Raw genomic sequence first — 21,778 nt, 5'->3', positions numbered from 1 at the left:
GTGGGATCCGAACCCTCGGACGGGAGCGCCGCCGCGCTTCCCAAGCGGCGCACTATCCAGTGCGCCACCGGGCCAGCCCTAAATAGTTTACTTTCTATGAAAATAACTTATTTTTGTTTTGTGTATGCATGCATGTAGATATGTACAAGTAGGTTCTTAAGAAAAATATTTTATTTATGATAGTAAAAAAATTAAAAGCATTATTAATCATTCACTAAAGAATTCTAAATAATATTGTATATATAACCAAAGTTGTATTTTAATGATATTTATTTTGTAATCTAATTATTTGCAAAGTGATTTTCGTTAGAATTTTGATCTAATGCTAATTCACATGTAGGATTCACTTAAAAAATAGAAAATAAGGTATAAATAATAAAGAATTCTATATTTCATTAAATCTTTCCTAAATAAATATGATTTGTAGTTAGTCTCATGAGGTTATATTATTTATTGTTAAGTTCAATTATTAATAGTTGGATTTCAGAATAAAACTAAAACCATTATAATCGTAGACATGACCCTTTTTACTGAGCGCATGTTACTATTGGTGTTCAAATCTCTCTCACCCTACCCTTCTACCTCAGAGATGATCTGTCAGTACAGCGACCACTCCCCCAATGTTCATGGTGGTACTGGCAATATGAATCAATATCTCCTTCAGGGCACTTTGATTTAATCTGGGACATGAATAAATTAAACTCCCTGAAGACCTAGTAGAATGCCATAAAAATTACTTTTGGTCATAATGACGTGCAATTAATTGTAAAATACTTGTTTAATTTATTTAGCTTTATGAGGTCAAATCAATAAATGTCTTGCCACAGATAATGTCAGATTGTTTTTCACAAAGATAACTTTATTAAAAATCCTGTGAGCATTTATTTTCTCAACATTGTATTTTCTTTTGATAGATAAATCTTTTGACCCTTTGCCAATATCTGTGTTGCAATATTATTATAGTCTAAAAGCCTTTCACTTTATTTAAAAGACAGAACAGCAGGTTCTGAGAGCCTGAGTTTGTCCCGAGTAATTCTGTTTCAAGCAAATTCCCCTGAATTGGATTCTTAGCCATTACCTTGTGCTCTCTAAATGTTTAACAAAATATACTTTTCACTGATCCTATAACAGGAAGGGCCGATTTTTTAAAACCTAAAATGTGAGAATATTTAAGTTGGCAGAACACTTAAGGGTAAGTCGAGGCTTTGAGAAGATTGGCTTCCCTCCCTCTAAACACAAACTTGAATTAGACCCTAGACGTAGAATTATAAAGGCAGTCAGTGGTTACAACTGGGAAACACAAGAAGGTATAACAGGACCACAGAGACTGTCACCTCCCTGTCTCTTGTAATCTTTGATCCTGCAGTGTCACTGTCTGGTTTCCTAAATGGGGAGACCAGAGCAGACACTACTAGTGGTATGCAGGGATGGGTGTTGGACCCAGGTTTCCTCCAGCTCTGCCTGCTAGCCCTGCAGCCTCCAGAGTCAGCAACAGGCATGAGATCCAATAAGCCAGATGATTAAAAGGAATTTTCAAAATATCCAAATAGTTTAATCATTTTTATTTGTACCCAGGTTAACTTTTATCACAAAATGTAGCAAGTTGTCTTTACTAGAGATGGATATCCCACACAGAGGGCTGACTTTTGCCCTAAAGAGATGGCAGGATGACAAGGTTTCTACCCTTGGCCATGGGGGACATGATGTATATACAAAGGCGTGCTTTCCCAGGCAGTGCAGGATTTTTGTGTGTCACTAGGAGGCCAGACACCCACATCACGGTCCTCGCCATCACTTTCCCTAGCTGCCTGCAGAGCTGGCACGTGTGCTGCCGTGCCTTGTACATGGCGCCCAGAGGGCTGCAGGGAGACTTCACAGGGAACCATGCTCTCCTTTTCCTGCCAGTCACAACCTTGCATACCCAGGTTTACTGGCACGGGGCTCCAACACCTCCCTGAGGAGGGGTCCCCTGGTGGCCTGTTGCGGACATGTCTGGCCCCCACAAGTTCTATCACTGTGCCTCCTGCCTCCCTGTGCCTCAGTCACCCCATGTGCCCAGGAGGAGAGTGGGTGACGTTGGGTAAGGCAATTCCTTACCAGGCAGGATGGCATCCCATGTTTCAGGAGCACATGCTCTCACACATGGGCAGCAGCCCCTCCGGACTCGACCCTTCTGGCCATCTTTCACATCCCTGCGCCCCAGGAGGGATGCACATGAGCAGAAGGCACACAAAGGGGCCCAAGGCCCCAGGGTTGGCTAGTGCAATCCACCTCATGCTTTCTGCTGGACCCTACAGGTCTGCTGTGTGAAAACCTAGGATGAATGTGCCGCTGCAAGTCTTTTGAAAACTGAGCCCTGTCCACTTAAATAATAGGGCAAACATCCACCTTGAATAGACATCATGGTATACTTTTGCAGGTACAGGCTAAATTTCTAACAGTAGGGTATGTGTTGCTGGTCTGTGCAGTTTAAATTTTGAGAGAAGTGGCCAGTGACTTTTAAGCCAGTTTGTGCTAGCACCAACCACTGGCTTTGGACTGCACAGCCTGCCTCTTCACCCTGTCACCAGCTAAAACCATTGAATTTTTGCCTCTAAAAGGGAGAAAATAGTATTTTATTATTTTGATGCATTTTCTGACTATGAATGGAGTTAACGTCTTTTCAGAGGACTGTTGAATGCTTTTCCATTTCTTGTTGTAACGTGACTCCTCTGGGGCTTCCCTTTCCCTGACCCAAAAGACCTGAATCGCAAAAGGAGACACAAGGAGCTTTGGGGTCTGGCCTGTGTCCCGGGCCTTGGCTCTCTCCACTGCCCAGTCCTCCACTCCTATCCTGTCCACTAACTGCATTTGCCCCATGCGGTCATCCTGCAAGCAGGGCCAGGTGATTACAAGTGAAAAAGAGAGCAACAAGCTAACACATGTGGCACTAACTGTCTGCCATATGTTGGGGCACAGGACTTTATGCAGATTGCCAGAGTCCCAGAAAACCCTACACTCAGCCCATGGCAGCTGATGAGGAAAGCGAGACACAGATGAATAATTACTTTGCCCAAATACACAGAGCTAGCATGTGGCAGAAACAGTCTTCAGATCCAGCCACCAGGTTTTACCATGGTCCTGCCTATTACATGCCATGTGAGGCCCCGCCTGCTGTCATAAAGCTTGGAGGTAGCACACACTCCGCGAAGTTAGCGGGATAAATGAGCACGGAACAGTGATCACCACAGAGAGAGGTGCTGGCCAGTGCCCTGATACCCCATCACTGCTGCGGTCAGGAGGCTCTGCGGGGCCCCCTGTGATTCGTCCCCTCCTTTCAGTGTGGAAACATGGCGCGTGAAGGGCTGCGGACCCTCGTGGTGGCAAAGAGGATGCTCACAGAAGAGCAGTACCAGGACTTTGAGGTGAGCCAACCTCCAGTCATCCCATTATTCACAGACGTCTCTTCCCTCATCAGACACTTTTCTCCTCTTGAAGTTCATAATTATCGCGTGTGTGAGACTGTGAGATCAGGGCCCACAGGGTGGGAGCAGGGGCGCTTTGCCCGGGCACTCAGGAGTGTGTGCACCCTCCTCTGCAGTCTGCTAGGAAAGGGCGCCACATGAGCAGGAGCATTGTCCTCTCTTTACAGCTGTGAATCTTCCTGTGCGTGACAGGCCCCAAGTGGTCACGACACAGCTGAGCTGAGTACCGCGCAGGACACACGCTCAGTGCCCATGCACACGCGTCTCCCTCTCTCTTCCCAGAGCCGGTACAGTCAAGCCAAGCTGAGTCTGCACGACAGGGCGCTCAAGGTGGCCGCAGTGGTGGAGAGTCTGGAGCGGGAGATGGAGCTACTGTGCCTCACTGGGGTGGAGGACCAGCTGCAGGCCGACGTGCGGCCCACGCTGGAGCTGCTGCGCAACGCGGGTGTCAAGGTGCGTGTCCTCGGGGGTCGCTGCGCAGGCCCTCTGCGGGCAGAGCCGCCCCCGGCTCCTTTCTGCAGCGTGTGTAGCCAGCGCATTGCTGCATCCCTTCCGCATCCTCGGCAGGACAGCCTCGCTGCATCAGCGCCTGTCCCGTCTGCCGTATGCCACCGCATGGTGGCCGTGCCATCCTGCCCCGCTGCCGGCTGAGCTCGTGGCCATTCTGGAAAGCCCAGGACGCTCCTGCTCGCCGCCGTCCTCGTCCCATGCGGGGTCCCATCAGCAGATTGTGCCAAGAGGTTGAGTTCCCAAGACACAATTCCTGCCTCGTGTGTTCTCCACAGAAGGGTTGAGAAGTTGATTTAGTGTTCCCTGCAGGATTTGGGGCTCTGCTTTTGAAAATGGAGAAAACTGTCGCTACTGAAGGAAGATGCACCAAGGCAGAGCTGTGCTGGCTGCGGTTCGAGCCTTGCCCGTGCCCCAGAAAGAGGCCTGGGCCCCTGGCAAGGCCACGGTTCCGGGTTGAGGGTCTGTTGTTCTTGTGCTGCAGGAGTCTGCATTGGCAGAGACGCTGGAAAGGTTTCCTGTCGGTTCTCGACAGCCCTGGAGAGTGTTGAGGCTGCAGCTGATTTCTGAGTCACTGTTCACATAAGAGTTCGGAATTAGGAGCTAGCATTTCAGACCCAAATGTCCACGGCACCAGAGCTTGATTATATCGTACGGCCAAAAAATGGGATGCAGAAATGTGAACTAAAAGCAGATGACCTGTTCCTTCTATTGTAATTTTTAGTAGGCCTCAAACCAGTCTATTTCTTAATTATACATGCTGGTCATCAATGTATCAGAGTAGTGGATGTTTCTTGTATAAAGATTTGGGTATTTATATTAATTCTTTGCAAAGCTATGTGAGACTTTCTGGAGTCTGCTCTTTATTCCTTACATTTAATGTCCAAAGTATCAGGTTCTTTTTATCTCTACGTAATATAAAATCTGATTTCAGATATTCTTCTGAAATGAAGGTCATATTTAAACCAGATCTGATGTACTCTTCCTAACTTGCATACAGGTTGCTCAGCAGTGGTAGTTACTGTTCACCTTTGTCATAATGATATAAATATGTAAAATAAATATAAAGCACAAATCCTCAGACGTTGAGAAGAGCCACAGGTAGGTGACACCTAAGCACATAATCAGTATACCACATAAGTTTTTTTCTGTTTCTACTTTTAATGCATATTTTTATATGACACATAAAAAATCTGAGACATTCTGACCATAATGAGTATATTACTAGGAATTTTTTGCTGTTATATAAAATACATGCAAAATATCTCTTTTATTAAATATCCTGATATTTTACTCTCTTTATACTTTAGGGACATACACACATGTATAACACACGTGTATATGTTTTTTAATGTAAAAGTGATAGTATCTGATATTTATTTGATACAAGCAACTTTTAGCATAACTGTGGATCGTTTATCCATTTGAGCCTCAGTTTCCAGCTGAAAAACTAGCAGGGTAAAATAGAGGTCTCTGTGGTACTCCCGGCTCTGCTGGCCCACCGTGGGAGGCTTTGTAAATGTGCATCTTGGCACAGATGGGTGTTCTCCCTGATTCCGCTGTGCAGTGACCAGCCCCCTGTCCTCAGTTATATGCCTCCACCTCTCAGCTGCTGAGTCTGAACGTCATTTTGCTCGTACTTATTTTAGCCAAGCAAGTCAGTAGACACTTCTTATATATATACCACGTTTAGTTTATCCATTCATCTGTTGATGAACACTTGGGCTGTTTCCACCTGTTGGCTACAGTGGATAATGCTGCTGTCACCATGGTGTACAAATGGCTGTTCAAGGGTGGACACTTCGAAGAGAGGAGAGTGTAACTGTATTATTGACACTCACCAGTTCACATTGTCCACAGATATGGATGCTAACGGGAGACAAGCTCGAGACAGCTACTTGCATTGCCAAGAGTTCACACTTGGTGTCCAGAACACAAGACATTCATATTTTCAGACCAGTAAGTATATATCTGAATCACTTTGAATTTTTAAATGTTTATCTCACAGTTAAAATGTGCTGTTTTTGTGAGAATGTATATGTAGTTTTTTATTTATTACAAAATATATTTTAAAAAGAAGTATTGTAATTGTTTTCTTGCTCAATTAAAAAAAATCATGTTAAAATAGCGTTCTTTTAGTTATGTACATTAAATGTGATGAAAATGCTGCTTTTTGGTAAACAAGCTCTAAATTCAGAAGTGTTTTTCTGTTGTACTATTGGTATTATTTACTACTTTCTATTTTAAATATACGTACCACAGTCATTTTCTATTCAATTTGTTTAAACGTGAATTGATTTTTAAAAATTACATTTTTCTGTTAGTTATGCACATTACCTGTTGTCCAGAAGCTGCTTTTGTGAAACAAGCTCTAAATAAATACACAGCAGGAATGTGTTTTTAGTCTACTGCCATTTTCAGACTAGATAGCTCTTTCTTAACTAGCCAAAAGGAGATTAATAGGAATAATCTGAATTTATGTGTTTACTGTATGTATTAGTTACGACTACACTTATTTCAAACAAAAAATAAACGATCCTCTGGCCTTGATGGATGGTGGGTGAACAGACACCCCTCATCTGTGTCTGTGCCAAATGAAGCACTTGCACCTTCAGAAGCCGTTATTAGAATATAATTTACATGTAAATGTAGTTTGTTTTGAAGCATCAGAATCGCAAATGAAGCCCTGCAGACTACTATTTGCAATTAAATTATTAATGCTTCTGATAAAACTTCAGATCAATTTTTGTTGGCTTTTCCACGTTATAGCACCACAAATTAAATTTTTCACAATAAAATCTACCTATTTAAAGATGAGTCTGAGATTGTTAATTTGAACCACATGAAGCTTTTAATTTATTTCAGTCTTATAATAATATCACTTCTTCTGTGCCCTATAAAGTCTCCACAGAAAGAATGTCAAAAACCTGTACTTTGGTTTCTAAAATGTTTTTGTTCTAAAATTAATGGTATTTCAAGGTTAGTATTTAATTTTACTCTTTTAGACTGTTTAGTCCTTCAGACACTAAGCAGAAACCAATGGAGTGAGTGGACACCTATAGCAGAGCAGCAGAAGTCCTTTAGGAAAGTGTTTTTGCATCAACTGGCACATTATGAAAAGAGATGTCTTTCAATAAAACCTTGATTTAAGATCATTCCATCTCTTACCTGGTACGTGGTAATGAGGAACTCACCTTCTTTGGGCTCTGGGTTTCTGATGTATTGAAATGCTTGAGAACTGCATTCGTGGTGTTATGATTCAGTGATTCTCAACAACACTGCTCACCCACACCAGCCTACCCTGCCCACCACTCCGCTGAATCGTTTTCACGGGCAGTACCAGGAGGGTCTTAATACTTATCGTCATGTCTTCAGGGAAGGTATTTATAAAAGCCAGCTGCCCTCCTGAACTGTACAGAGGTAGTTATCAGTTCACGGGCCCCTCTTCTGTAAACTTCGTGAGGTGTGTGCTCACTGCATTTCACGCCAGGGTTTCCTGCTGTCAATTCATGTTGAGCGAGTAGTTGGTCATCTCCAGCACTGCAGGAGGCTCTGAACAGACCTTGTTACTGGGATTCACACGTAAGGCACCTGTCGGCTTTAGTTGATGTGTCTGAAGGATCTTTCTGAGATTTCTGAAAGAATTTCTTGTCTGTGCCTCTAATTTAGATAACATTTTAATTGGGGATACTTTTTTCTCCCTTAATGGAGGTAACCAGTCGGGGAGAGGCCCACTTGGAGCTCAATGCCTTTAGAAGGAAGCACGACTGTGCACTGGTCATATCTGGGGACTCTCTAGAGGTAAGGCTGGTCCCCATCCTAGCTCATGTCTGTCTGCCCATCCCCCTCTCTGAGGTGGGGCTGGTCCCCATCCTAGCACATGTCTGTCTGTCCATCCCCCTTTTGGAAGTGAGGCTGGTCCCTAATCAGGTGTGTATCTGTCTGTCTGTCAATGCCAGTAGACTATTGTCTTCCTGAGTCAAATGTTATTTATCAGGCTACTTCTGCCCATCTCTGCTATCCTTAGGCAGTTTTTATGTCTTAGCAGTGGCTGTGCAGCTCTGATAGGCAGTCGTGGCCTGTCACAGTGGTTGTTTATCCCTTGGTATTCCAGAGGCTGGGTGGTTTTATCCCGAGCCTCCCTGGGTGCTGGCTCATGCTCACGGAGCCTTGAAGTCTTGATCTAAGCTGCTCCCAACCAGTATTCCCACGTGTGCCTGTGGAACACCAGAGAGCCACCTGTGGCGGGGACAGGGGAGGCTTTCTCAAGTGAAATAAATTAGTGAAACTTGCATATTATATCCATCTTTTGGAGATTCCTGGTATACTTTAGAGTGTGTGAAGGTCCTAAAGTACCGCAAGAAACAGCTGGATGGAGACGGCCGAGGAGGCTCCACCAGAGCTCATCCAGGGCCTCGGATCTGGCTGTTGACTGTTCCAGTCCACATCACGTCTGCCAGTGGGGGGACATCCAAAGGGGCCTCTGTCCTCATCATGAGACCAGCTCATGGGGCTGGGCTGGTGGGCGCTTCTCTCTCCACACAGACTGTGCACAGGGCTCTTGGGCTTGGGCATCTCAGACCTTATATGCCGACTTGTGTCCCCAAGGCAAGCACTCCTAGAAGTCCGGGCAGAAGCCATGAGCTACTCATGACCGAGAGCTGTGGCTGTCCCCCAGCGTCACTTTGGTCACATAATATTAGTCAAGCAAGTCACCAAGGCCAGCCTGGATTCGAGGGGAGTGAAAATACATGTATTACATGAGAATGAAAATTATGTAAATAAGGAAGTCAAAGCAAAGGTAAACAGACATAGGAAGATAAAATGCAGGCAGGGCAAAGACACTGTGTGACAGTGAGTGCCGTGAGGCTACAGAGGAGGTCTGCAGACGTTGTGTGAGCTTGTGCCCCAGACAACAGAAGGGAGAAAGGGAAGAAAACAGGCAGCTGTAGTCTCTGTCTGCACTTGGAGAGACAGGCTAAAGCAGCCCAGCATCAGTTTATAGCTTTTCCTGGTGCTGAGTAGAGAGGAAAATTTTGCACTTCCTACCCTCATAAGGGGCAGGCTGTGTGGCATGGGTGATGTTAGCAACGAGCCAGCAGCTGGGGAGAAACAGTTTCCTGCATGTCAGTATGCCTGTTGGTGATATAGGTACCATACAGCCTAAGAACCTGGGTTTCTGATTGCCTGTCCTTCACAATGGGGGTGAATTTCAGAATACCTGGTAGAATGAATGGACTCCACAACCTTCAGGCAGTGCTTTGGGAATTTTGGCTTTGTCAGCGAGGTAGGCAATTAAGAATTGATACTGTCTTCTTGGCAAGGGCCTTGAGTATTTGACATTACATATCACACAAAGATCTTTATCAGGCAAGTCCTGGGAAGGTGGTGTTGAAACCATCCTAAGAGCACAGACTGATTACTTTTGGGGAGAGCCTGGATCTGCTCAGTCACAGAAACAAGACTCATATGAAGCCCTCAGTCCTTCTCATGGCCACCTCTCCTGCAGCTGGTCCTCCCCAAGCTGCTCTCTGCTTGTCACATGCTACCTGTCCACGCAGGCTTTCCTAGCCCAGTTTGCTGGGGCCTCAACACACTGGTCTCTCTCCCCCACCTCACCCCTGCCTCCTGCTGCACAGCTGTGAGCTCTGTCGGTTCACCCTTGATCCCCAGCACCTGGATAGGCTGTGCCACAAGATAAGGAAGAAGGCTTGGTTGGACAAGCCAGACTCAGAAAATAGAAACACATCCACACTGGAGAAATGCTACTGGTTTTTCTCGCACAGTTTGCTCTTCCCACATTACACAAATCTGGGATAGAGTGGGTGACGACAAGGTGAAGTCACTCAAGACTTTGTCTTCCAGGTCTGTTTAAGATACTACGAGCACGAGTTTGTGGAGCTGGCCTGCCAGTGCCCTGCTGTGGTGTGCTGCCGCTGCTCACCCACCCAAAAGGCCCACATCGTGAAGCTGCTGCAGCAGCACACAGGGAGGCGGACCTGCGCCATCGGTGAGCCCCAGCCTGTCGCCGCCCCTAGCCTCCCAGGGTGGTCAGGGCGCTGCAGCACCGAGAGCCCCTGTCAGTGAGCTGTTAGATGCCGCCTCACCTTGTTCACAGCAGCGTTTTAAAAGGAACTGATATCTTGACATTTACAGGCAAAATCGTGTTCCAGCTCTACAGCCAGATTGATTTCATCTGCGTTACTGGAAATTTTTTAAACAGTCTGTAGTGCCAAAAAAGAAAAACGTGATGGAGAGGTGTTTTATTTCACAACTTTTGTGTTTCTCAGGTGATGGAGGAAATGATGTGAGCATGATTCAGGCAGCAGACTGTGGAATTGGGATTGAAGGAAAGGTAGGTTTGTCCTCTCGTCGCATATGTTCAACACCTAATCACATGTATGCGGTCTGTGCATACTCAGTCAACATGCACTCAGTCAACACATGCTCAGTCAACACATAGTCAGTGCATACTTGATCCATGAGTACTCAATCAGTGCTTGCTCAGTCAGCACATGCTCAGTCAACACATAGTCAGTCAACACATTGTCAGTCAACACATAGTGCATATTTGATCTCTACATACCGTGGTAGCACATACTCAGTCAACACATGCTCAGTCAATACTTTCTCAGTCAACACATTCTCAGTCAACACATAGTCAACACATGCTCATTCAAAACATGCTCATCCAACACATGGTCAGTCAACACATGCTTGGTCAGCACATATGTAGTCAGCACGTATTCGTGAGCCTGGTCTGTGCTGGGCACTGAGCCACATACTTCAGCAAAAAGTGAGTAGATGGAAGTCCCCATGTTCTGCTGTGTGCTCTGTGGCTGGGGCTCTCATCTTTATGAAATGCAGGTGATGTTAACGTGTGTCAGCGCTGGAGCTCCTCAGCATCCTCGGTGTTCTTGGAGCCGTATGCATGTCTAGTCACCTGCCCGTAAGGCTCAGGTCAGATTCTGGCAGACCTTTCTGTGGCCTCCCATAGCACCTTCAGCTTCTCTCTCCAGTTTTAGGTACAACATCCTCTGTTTAGGTTTCTGGACCTCCTGGCCAACTGGGCTGTGGTTTGAGGTTTGTCTTTCATGCAGGCCGTCATTGTGTTCTCAATCTCTTTCCTCACCATCACTCGGATGAACACATAGACAGAAAGGCCTGGAAAATTAACCTGACTCACGTTTGGCTTTTACCTTAGCTACTTTGTTCTGTGATACTTTACAACAACTTTGAGAAACAGGGAGATAGATTTTTTTTTTTAATATAAGAGGACCCAGATCCCAGGGTGATCTCTAAGGCCAGTGCCATGTTCTCCCTCTTTACTTAATTCCTGTGAAGCCAATAGACTGCTGAAGCCAAATTCTTCCAAAGTACTTGCAAGCAACCCCTTTTGACATGAACACTGAGATGTCTTTGGACAGGTGGTGGGTGCCTGCCCTCCTGCCTAAGCTCTGCCTGTGACTGTGGGATATGCTGATGTGGACCTGTCCCCGTTGAGTTGGCTGAAGCTCTCAAAGCTGTGGAGAGAGAGTTTCAGTCCTTCAGTCTCAAAGCTGAGTTTTAAAACCCAGCTTTGAGAGCATGTGATTCCTGTGTGTGTTCAGTCATTTTAAACAGGCGCCTTGTGTTTTCATTTCAGGAGGGGAAGCAGGCCTCACTGGCGGCCGACTTCTCTCTCACACAGTTCCGACACGTTGGCCGGCTGCTTGTGGTGCACGGGCGGAGCAGCTACAAGAGGTCCGCCGCACTGGGCCAGTTTGTGATGCACCGGGGCCTTATCATCTCCACTATGCAGGTACCACACCTTGTGTTGTTCACACCCACGGGGGCAACAGTGTTTAGAAAAGATGACGGAAGTTTTACAGGAGAGTTCTGATTGCTCAGTTTTACTAGATGTTGTCGTATTTTAAGTAGATGTTAATGACAAGGTGCTCTAAGAAGCCTGGGTGCAGAATGATGTAAATGTGGGGCCGACCCCGTGGCGCACTCCGGAGAGTGCGGCACTGGGAGCGCAGCGACACGCCCGCCGCAGGTTCGGATCCTATATAGGAATGGCCGGTGCACTCACTGGCTGAGCGCGGTGCGGGCAACACCACACCAAGGGTTGCGATCCCCTTACCGGTCATGAAAAAGACAAAAAAAAAAAGAATGATGTAAATGTGAAGCAATGCTTGTTTCTTAACACCTGGTGTTCTCTCATTTAAGGCTGTGTTTTCTTCAGTCTTCTACTTTGCGTCTGTCCCTTTGTACCAGGGATTCCTCATGGTCGGGTAAGTTCAGTACTTATAGTGCCTCATAGCATCATGTCGGGGAGAACCCTTATTGTGAAAAAATCATACATAGAATATTGTTTCTGAGTACTTCCCTGCACATCCAGCATGTGGAACGAACAGCAGGGATGTAACAGCTCACTCTCTGCATGGGTGAACTTCAGGACAACACCTAAACACTGTGCCTCTTGCAAGTGTGCTGTTCACTTTCTCATTAAGTTTTGTTGGCATGGGGAAACCATGATTTGTGTTAAGAACTGTGTCCGATTAGAGGGTTCTTAAAAGAGTCTCATGGCATAATGTGAAGGGGCAGAGCTGGGGGTGGGGCGTGTGCCTCCACTGTCCCCAATCATGGGATCAAGGGCGGAGCCAGCAGCTGCAGTCTTCCTGGTGCTGCTCCTCTCTACTGGAGCACTGCTTAATCACAACGGGAACATGACCAGTTCACCCCAAAAAACATAACAGAAAGCACTGGGACATTTCCTGAAATCTGGACGTGACATAACAAATGCCAAAACAGACACTGTCAGAGTCTCTCCCTTGCAGCAGTGAAATCTCATTTTCAGAGATGTCTGCTTGGATATCTCACATAACTACATCAGAAGTGTGCCATGCATGTGATTTATAATTAAAGCCACACTAAGTTTGCCTACAAAATCTGCAAAACAGGGCTTCTCTGTGAAAAGTGAATAGATTGGAATTTCTCTTGTCCTCATGCTTTATGGTTATGCCTAGAAATAAAATCAGGGTGACTGCGAGTGCGTGGCAGCAGAGCAAAGGCCTGTCCTTACTAACCTCCTCAAGGCTGATCATTCACCTGGACCAGGATTCCGGCCGCTAAACAGAGTCTCAGAAGACAATTTAACAATAACAACTGTTAACGCCAATGTTCCCAGCACTATCTCATCACTCATTTATCCTCATCTCTTCCCCATTTTACGTGTGAGAAAAGTGAAAGAAACCTACAGAGTTCAGGAACTCACTCATAGGAAGCAGAGCCCAGATCTGCATGGAAACAGGCTGGTTCTACGCTGCTTCCCCAACCACTTACACCAGCGCCTTCCCCACTATCATTTAGCTTCTCTCCAGGTCAGCAGAAAACAGATGTGTGAGCTCTTTCACCCCGTAGAGCTGCTTTAAGTATGCATTCTAAATGCTGTTTCTTGGGACGATTCCCTGATTCCCAAGAACTCCTAATAATTTTAGTAAAATACAGGGAAGTATCAGTCAGTACATATGTTAGGTTTCACCCTCTTCCCTAGTCAGAATCAGTGATACAGATGCCTCCTGTCATTTCTGGAGCTCCCGCTGTCTGGGGGAGCCCCACTGGGTCTGCAGCCCTAGGCTGGAGCCAGTGCTGGATGTGGGTTCCCTGCAGTCCAAGGGCACGCTTCCTTCACTCCCCTAGTCTTCCAGGCTTTCCCTGTCCTCTGGTCTCCTTGCACGATGCTCCCTGCTGCCTTTGCCCAAACTACTACCAGTGGCCCCCATGTCCTTAACTACTACCAGTGGCCCCCATGTCCTTGCCTCAGCCCAGGAGGCTCCTCGACCCCCACGGCATGCCTCCACATTGCCAGGTCGCAGTGTCCTGTTTACGGGTTTGCGTCCCATTCTTCTGCATCTACTATCAGGTCCTCGTGTCTACCATTAAGGTCTGTCACAGAGTGGACCTTCAGTACAAATGAATCACCTGTCCCTGAGGAGGAGCCAAGCTTTGAGGGATCCCAGGGCCTCCCTATCCTCAAGACAGCGGGCTGTGGGTCACTCAGCTTCTCCAACTCTGGTGGCATTTGCTACTGATGCCACATCCTTCACCCGCCTGTGTTAACACTGTTTCTCCCTGTGTGTCAGTATCCTGTTCTGTGGTCTTAACAATGACTTTGAATAAAGCAGTTAAAAGCTTAAAATAGATCCATGCATGTGTTTTAAGTCTTCTCTCATCCCCTAGCCCTTCATCTTGGCAAAAGTGCCTACTTTTTAGACCCCTTCTTGATATAATCACATAGGTAAATGTAATTATGATCAGCCTTCCCCCAAAGCTTTCTCAATAGTAAATCTTTTTGTGGTGTATAAGGAAACTCTCTTGTTGGCATTGGGTCATCTTGGCCACCTGAGGCTCCCCAGCCCAAGGTGTGAGACACACAGGTCACGTCACAGATGACCTTCATATGGCAGCGGTTGGGGTCTTGTTTTGTGTTTCTACATGACTGAAGTATGTGCCCAGCAATCTGCCAAGTCATAGCCCACATAATTAGTGGAAATCATGGCAGAATTTGTCCCGACATTCTCAGCTTTCCATTGATTCCAATAGTATTTCTTATAGGGCTTCAAAAAAAGGTGGAAAATCTTAAAGGAACAAAAAGCCATTGCTCTTTTGTGTAAGTTTTTCTGTTGCTTATATATTTGTGACAATTATTACATTAACTGCCATCAAGTAGTACAGAATTTGCACAGTAACACTAATTACATCTTGAGTTTGAACAGTGCATGTCTTCCTTGGAGGTCAAAGAAGAGCATAACCATTCTCACTTTCTTTCACATTTTAAAAATTACAGAGTTGAAATATTAAAAGGGAAACGTAAGGGACTGTGGTGATCACTCCTTAAAGAATAATTGCCGAGTTAATGGAATCACACCTGTGTGCTAGACTTGACGCCTCCCTCTGCAGTAAGACCCTCTTCTGCACACACATCTCGTCGTTCAGACGTTTTTATTTATATTGGGTTTCATGTAAAGTTACTCTGAGTGTCCGTCACTTTCATGAGGCGTCTGTAATTTTCTTAAGCATTAGTACCCTGAAGTTGGTAGGTGGGAGAATGGAGGGGAGATGCTTTTAAGTTAAGCTTCTTTGAAAATAAATAATAAAATCAGTTTGCCTTCACCTAGAAAATAAATACTGAGAACTGAGCAAGAAACAACATCATATTTTTATAAAATAAAATCTAACCAAACCAGTGTTTTTCTGTGACAGAAAAACTGGCTCTAGAAACTAGAAGACAATTGATAGAATTTAATTACACAAATTTCATGGTCTTGTTTTTGACTTTAATGAGGCAAGAGAGGTAGAGGGAGGCCGGGAGGAGGAGGCATGTGCCCGCGTGCAGGACAGAGCCAGGAGTGTGGCAGGGACGGGCCTGGTCATACATGGTGCCCTCCAGCAGAGTGCTCCCTGCATGGTCCTCTCAGGAGCCGCTGCGGTCGAGCCCCTCTTGGAAGTGCTCCACGCACATTGGCAGTTAGAGGCTCTGAGAGGTGTAATGGGCAGCTTTCCAGGAGGACCCACTCACAGTGCCACCCCAGCACTCTTCCCTGGGCGTGGATTTACTTTCTGTCCTTGCTAGTGACTCAGATAGAGAGCCCGAGAATGTGCTTGCTGAAACTACGAGGCAGTATCTTCACTGAGCACCCGAGAAGGTGAGCAGCACTGGGAGACTGGCTCGTGGCCCTGGGGGGGCAGGGCCAGAGTGTGGTGCAGGGAGCCCTGTCCGGAGCCTGAAGAGCCTCGGCTCAGGTGGATCAGAAGGGTCCTGGGGACTTACATTTCTGACCACGACTGGAATAGCAGACAACAGATTTATCCTCCCCACCCAGTCAACTGGAAAGCAGGATCAAGTACGTGTTTTCAGATATTGGACAACAGGCAGTAAGGACTGAGGCACCTCAGAAGGGAAGCAACTCTGAGACATCTGGAGTCAACAGCCAAAAAGCCTAGAACCTTAGTAGGAAAGATTTCTTAGGCACAAAAAGTACGAATCATTAAAGAAAAAATTGACAAGATGGACTTCATCAAGATTAAAATGTTTTGCTTTTCTGAAGACAATAGTAATCAAATGAAAAGGTAGACAGGGAGCAAATGTTTTTGGTACATTTATCTGACAAAAGCTTTATAATTTTAATGATCAACTCAGTGATAGGACGACAGACTCAGTGTTTTAAAAAAGGCTAAAGATTTAAACGAACATCACAAAGGGAGATATAAGAATGGCCAGTAAGCACATGAAAATATGTTTAACATGATTAGCCATGAGGTAATAAATACTTAGACCACAGTGAGATGCCACGACAGAGGTCAAGCTGCAAAGACTGGTAGTGCCAGTGCTGGCAGCAATGCGGAGTTGCTGGAGCTCAGTGTTGCTGGTAGGAGCACAGAGTACCAAAGCTATTCCAGAAGTTTTTATGAAATTACACATACGCTTATATGATCTAGCAATCCTGTTCCTCAGTGTTTACCAAGGAGAAATGAGAACACCCCCCCTCTACACACAGACTTGTACACGGATGTTCATAGCTTTATTTATGATAACCAAAGACTGGAAAAACCCAAATGTCCATCAGCTGATGGATGTAAGAACCTACTGCATTACATCCACCCAGTGAAATGCCACTCAGCACTACAGAGAAAGAAGGACACACACAGCAAGGGTGAGGAATCTCAACAACGTGATGCCCCGAGAACACAGCTTGATGCGAGAGTCTGGGCTGTGCGCTGCCACGTCCACGGGGCTTCAGATGGGACGAGCCTCGTGGCAGCGACAGCAGGCAGCCCGTCTCCCACCTGCCACGGGCCCACAAGGGGGCTTTCCCTTCCACGGTGGTGCAGATTTCTGTGTCATGGCCGTGGTAGAAGTCACAGTACACAGTCTCATCAAACTGCACATAAAGTTGAACATCAAGAGTGCGGGCTTAAAACAGTGTGGCAATGAGCTTTTGAAAGGCTGAAAATCTAGGGAAAGGTCTGGCATAAAGAAAGACATAAAGAAAGTGTTCTCATCCATGCGCTGTACAAAACCAGGGACCTCCTGGTGATGGTAGTGGCTGCAGTTGAGCGCCTGAGCGACCTTTCACCCCGACCACTTGTGGGACTGATTCTCACGCACCGCAAGCGACATGGGGCCGCTGATGTCCTCCCCAGTGCTGGGCTCTTCTTGAATTATTTGGCCATTAAGTTCCTAAATTCTAAGGGGAGTGGGAATTTCTAAGAAAATTACAAAAGTGCTTAAAGATTTGGAGGAAAATTTAAACCTAATAAAGAAATTAAAGGTTGACTTTGTCGATAAAGTACTCTGAAGCATATAGATATTTAGTTTAAGATTTCTGCCCAGTAGTAATTCACCAAGGGTACAGATGATATGAAGTAGACTGAAAAGTTCACGTGAAAGAATATTTTATATATAAACCACAATTGTTCAAGAATAGAACAGCCTGCATTCAGTGATGGTGGAATCTCAGCCATGTTAAAGCAGAACGCAGCCTTCAGGCATTCACGTTTCACAAAGCTTAAATGTCCTCTGCCAATGGACCATCTTCCCAACGTGAATGCTTTCTCACAGGTGAAAATGCCATTAAAAAAACCCAGCCCCACTTCTGGGAAGATGAGGGAATGTGATTTTCCTGTTCTGCTGCTGAGGACGACTGGGAACCCTGGGCACCACACAGAGCACACAGAAGACTGCACGTGGGAGGGAAGGCCGGCAGGGAGGTGCCTTGCCCCGGGGGGTGCCACTACAGTGCACTCCCTGGGTCGCTCCTGCTGAAGACGCAGCAACCTGGAAACATCGACGGTACAGAAGCAAAAAAGTCCCAAAGTCCCAGTACCAGTCTCCTTCTTTCTGGCCAAAGGACCAGGAGAGGGCATCTGGGCAAGACAGACAGCTTTAGACAGTAATCACTCTACTCCAGCCAAACGCCAAACAAAAAGCTGCCCCCTCCCCCCCTGCCTCCTCAGAAAGGCCGGGAGTGGGCCTACATGTCTATCCTCATGTGACTGTAATAAGGCCCCAGCACCTCTCCAGGGCAGCCGAGGGGGGAGCCAGGACTCCCTTCCCAAGGCAGTAGTGAGCCCCCCAGGCAGTGGGCTCTAGACTCCCACCACTGCCTGGAGATAACAAGGTAAAGATTTAGAGAAACTGAATAGCTCCTGTATTGCTAGTAGGAATGTAAATCCTACAGTCTGAAAAACATTTTGGCAGTTTCTTTAAGAAAAAATGAAACATGCCACCACCACATGACCCAGCAGTTGTTCTCCTGGCCACGTCCTGGTTGGCTCTTCTGTCCAAAATGAGTGTGCAATGAATGTTTATAGCAGTTTTATTTGTAACAACCCCAAAGTGGGAATAACCCAGAGGGACTTCCGTGAATGAATAGATGGGCAAACCATGGTTCATCTGCCCCTCGAGGTGCTGCCCAGCCACGAGAAGAGACGAGCAATGCTCACACGCAGCAGCCGGCGCTCCTTAGAGTGGTGTGATGAGTGGGAAGCCGAGGCTGCAGTCCCTGCTGTAAAAGCCACTTCTGTCATAATCTTAAATGACAAAGTCTTAGGGATGAGAACAGATGCATGGTTTTCAGGGGAGAGGGGGGGCGATGGAAAGCCATCAAGGAGATGAAAGGCGGCAGGGGGGTCTCTCTGGTGATGGGCACGCGCATCTGGATTGTGTCCGTGCCCCTGTCCTGGTGGTAAGATTTATACTATGGTTTTGAAGTTTAAAGTTGTTACCACTGGGGGAAACTGGTTAAAGGGTGTGAGGGATCTCTGTGTTTTTCCTGACAACTGCATGTGAGTCTGCAATGATCTCTAGTAAGAGGTTTAGTTAAAAAAAACGTTTTAATGGATACTGCTACCTGTAAGCATCTGTGGCTTATGGAACATGTTACTGTGTTGTGGAGTAAATATTTAGTTTCCAAGAATAATCTTACTAGGTTGCCAACTTGGTTCTTTTTGTTTTTTTGTGAGGTTTTTCAGTTTGTTTCTGGAAACTTTGACCTCTAATTCTAGAGGCATGTTCATAGTTGTATTATAATTTTCTCAGACTGATTTAATTTTCTTCCTGGTTTTTAAGGTATGCAACTATATACACTATGTTCCCAGTGTTCTCCTTAGTGCTGGATCAAGATGTGAAGCCAGAGATGGCGCTGCTATACCCAGAGCTGTACAAGGACCTCACCAAGGTGGGACCTGAGGCCTCTGCACATATGCCTGGTATTTTACAAGAATGAGAAAACATGCCAGTCATGAGGCATGTCCAAGTGTTTTTTGAGTAATTATTGCCTGTCCTTTCAGTCATTTTTTGTTTCTCCTAATTATTTTTTGACATTTCCCTTTTGAGCTAAACTTCAAAAGGGGAAAACATCCCAGGGGGTAAAAAAAATTTCTCAAATGTTTGCAATAAAGCTCTAATACCATGCATGAAATTAGAATCTTAGAGGTTGCTGTAGACCATTTGTGGAACTTTTTTGAATTTAGCAAATAGATTAGTAAGTTCACCAATGTCTGAGAACCACTCCTTTCATCATTCCTGTATAAAGCATGCTTGTTAGCTGCGGTTCCTCTGCTCAGCACTGTTGGATTTGCTATAAGATCAACTTCCTGTTTATTTGCTGCAAAATGTAGCATACCTGTATTAGTCTGTTTCTGTTGCTTATAACAAAATACTTGGAACCTCGGTACTTTGTAAGAAAACGGAATTTACTGCTTACAGTTTCAGAGGCTGGGAAGTCCAAGTCCAGGGAACACATCTGGTGAGGGTCTTGGTGGTGGCGACAGTGACCTAGGGGTCTCACATGGCAGAAATGGCAGAGCAGAGAGAGAGAACTTCTCACGTGCTCTTCTTTTAAAGCCCTCGAGCCATGTGGCAGGGTCCTAACAATATGATCACCTCTTCAAGGCCCCACCTCTCAATTACCATAATAGGACTTCTCACCCTCTTAACACTGTTGCGGTAGGGACCATGCCTCCAACATATGAAACTTTGAGGGGACACAATTCAATCCACAGCAGTTCCGAAAACTAGAAATCCATGGATTCATTGGCTAGGAGTTCCCTGCACATTCCCAAATCTCTCTCTAGTTGTGGACTTCAGAACTACCTCTGAAAAATGATCAACAACATGTTTCTGTCCCTGAGACCTGTAGCTGTTCTCACAGTGATAATACTAAGAAAAAAGTCTACCCCCTGAAAACTTCATTAACCTGAAACTATGCCAAAGATATTCCTAAAGGAAGTCTTGAGTTTATGATATTTTTATGAAAGCATGTTTTACAGCCTACTTTAGAGAATGTACAAAGACACCAAGTAAAAGAAAGGCTCAGCTCTCCAAATATAACTTGTGGGAACTGTGGAATTTTTCCATAAGGCTAGCTTTTCCTGAACCAACACTGAGAACAAAATCTACTAACCCTCCATTAAATTTAGGTTTATAGTTGATAACCTGAAATTATCAACTCAGATTTTTGTAGCTATAGCAGTATTGTATAGTGGAGAAAGAATTAGAGTAGGCACTAAAGAAACTAGATTCTAGTCCAGCTAACCACTGACTAAAACTGGACTCTAGGTAACCACTACCCAGAGAGGTGCTGGGTAAGTCATGTTAACTTTTGGATTTCATGGTGTTATTTATTGTAAGGATCTGATGAAATAAAGACTTTAAAGTTCCTTGAAAAAAATACAAAATGTCTGTATTACTTTCATAATCAGGACACATAAAGCTAGTTCACTAATATAGTATAAAATGAGACATAAATATCAAGCATTATTATCATGATGTCACTACCAGGAGAGATTATCCCACGTTACTACATATACTACAACTAGAAGAATGACTTTTTCATTTAATATCCTAAAATGATGAAACCCTTGTGATTAAGTAAAGCAGAATAGGATCAGAGATCCAAAACCACAGGAAGACATTTCACATGGTTACAATTTCAGTAGCTCAAGCATTTCCTCATGTCCAGAGGCCCTAAAAATGTTTACTTAGACACTGCCTCACAAGTATAAGAGGGAACCAAGCTTTTCATATAAGCATACAAAACCAGACAAGCTACCCTTAAATCTAGGAAACCAGTATCCAAGCAGAGTTAAGGCCACGGTAGGCTTGCCACTTGTCAGGTGCTGCTGGATGGTTGTGTTGAGATGAGTTCTCATCAGTGGGGCTGCAGCATCACATGCAGTCTCTACCAGTCTCTACCAGTCACTCAGGGTGGGGCCGCAGACCACGTTGCCTTCCATGTTTTTAGGGATGTAGATGGTTACCCCCAGTGTCTGTCTTTATGGGTATCAACATTGCTCTGGTAACAAGAACATATTTATAGAGTCACAAGTGTCTGACAGAGGGGCTCATCATTTCTGACTGCAGCCATGAATCAGTAAGCTCCGTGTCACTGGCTGATGGCACGTCAACATAAGGGGCTCCTGTTCAATTCTGGTTGAGTTGGATCTCATGAAGGGTACCAGGTTTCCATTTTTGTTAAGGTGATTAACAATTTAGAATGTCTCAGTATCTTAAAGTTAGGTTGCCATTCCCACATGTTTTTGACAAGAATTCGGTCACTCATTTTCTGTAAGTTCCTCTTTTTCAAGATCCAATAATTTATACTTTTTATCTTTGTAGTATCTACTTCTTTTAAAATCAAATACCCTTCATGTCCTTTGAAAACAGAATGGCACTAAAGTACTCAACCACTAAAGTTGATAAAATTTAGTTATTTTTTCTTTTTTATTTATTTATTTATTTATTTATTTGTATTTTTTTT

The 21,778-nt window shown here is 45.2% G+C and overlaps 1 protein-coding gene across 1 annotated transcript in view; it reads left to right on the top strand.

The window, feature by feature from the left end:
- The window catches only part of LOC103591333 (probable phospholipid-transporting ATPase IIB), a gene marked incomplete at its 3' end in the record, with an annotated part of 237,759 nt that extends 218,564 nt beyond the window's left edge, over window positions 1–19,195 (top strand). Inside the window, exons 17-25 of the mRNA XM_008573772.1 lie at window positions 3,321–3,404; window positions 3,747–3,917; window positions 5,832–5,930; window positions 7,683–7,772; window positions 9,837–9,981; window positions 10,262–10,326; window positions 11,617–11,772; window positions 12,183–12,247; window positions 19,087–19,195. Coding sequence (XP_008571994.1) covers window positions 3,321–3,404; window positions 3,747–3,917; window positions 5,832–5,930; window positions 7,683–7,772; window positions 9,837–9,981; window positions 10,262–10,326; window positions 11,617–11,772; window positions 12,183–12,247; window positions 19,087–19,195 — 984 coding nt within the window. The remainder of the gene's footprint in view (window positions 1–3,320; window positions 3,405–3,746; window positions 3,918–5,831; window positions 5,931–7,682; window positions 7,773–9,836; window positions 9,982–10,261; window positions 10,327–11,616; window positions 11,773–12,182; window positions 12,248–19,086) is intronic.
- Between the last annotated feature and the right edge of the window lie 2,583 nt (window positions 19,196–21,778).

This window comes from Galeopterus variegatus, unplaced genomic scaffold, assembly GCF_000696425.1.
Source record: "Galeopterus variegatus unplaced genomic scaffold, G_variegatus-3.0.2 Scaffold962, whole genome shotgun sequence".
Classification (NCBI taxonomy): Eukaryota; Metazoa; Chordata; class Mammalia; order Dermoptera; family Cynocephalidae; genus Galeopterus; species Galeopterus variegatus.
The sequence above is the reverse complement of the archived record's forward strand: the minus strand, read 5'-3'. Positions and strand labels throughout refer to the sequence as shown.